At 78.3% G+C, this 369-nt stretch overlaps 1 protein-coding gene across 1 annotated transcript in view; it reads left to right on the plus strand.

The window, feature by feature from the left end:
* Positions 1 to 163: 163 nt before the first annotated feature.
* MDGA2 (MAM domain containing glycosylphosphatidylinositol anchor 2) overlaps positions 164 to 369 on the plus strand; it is a 185,897-nt gene continuing 185,691 nt past the window's right edge. The window contains exon 1 of the mRNA XM_039698117.1: positions 164 to 310. Within this exon, the coding sequence (XP_039554051.1) occupies positions 238 to 310 (73 nt within the window). The 5' untranslated portion in view covers positions 164 to 237. The remainder of the gene's footprint in view (positions 311 to 369) is intronic.

Below are 369 nucleotides of genomic sequence, written 5' to 3' on the forward strand. Positions count from 1 at the left end.
GAGGCGGCGGCGGCGGCGGCCGGAGCTCTGAGGGGGCCGCGGCCCGGAGCGGGTGCGGGGGCTGCCGCTGCCGGGGGCTCGCTCTGAGCGGGGCTCGCCCCGCGCCGCTCCCGCTGCGCAGCGGGAGGAGGAGGAGGAGGAGGAGGAGCGGCGGCGGGCGGCGGGCAGGGGCTCCGGCGGGCGCTGCGCTGCCCCCCCCCGCCCCGCCGGGCTGGATATGTGGATGCTCACGTGAAGATGGATGTAGCGATCGGGCTGCTGGGGCTGCTGACGGTTCTGCTGGAGGGCAGCTCCGGCCAAGGGGTGTACGGTGAGTCCGGGGCGCCGCGTGACCTTGTCGCGACTGTCGCCGGGGCGGAAGGGCGGGGG

Source organism: Passer montanus, unplaced genomic scaffold (genome assembly GCF_014805655.1).
Source record: "Passer montanus isolate IOZ18808 unplaced genomic scaffold, ASM1480565v1 scaffold120, whole genome shotgun sequence".
NCBI classification, from domain to species: domain Eukaryota; kingdom Metazoa; phylum Chordata; class Aves; order Passeriformes; family Passeridae; genus Passer; species Passer montanus.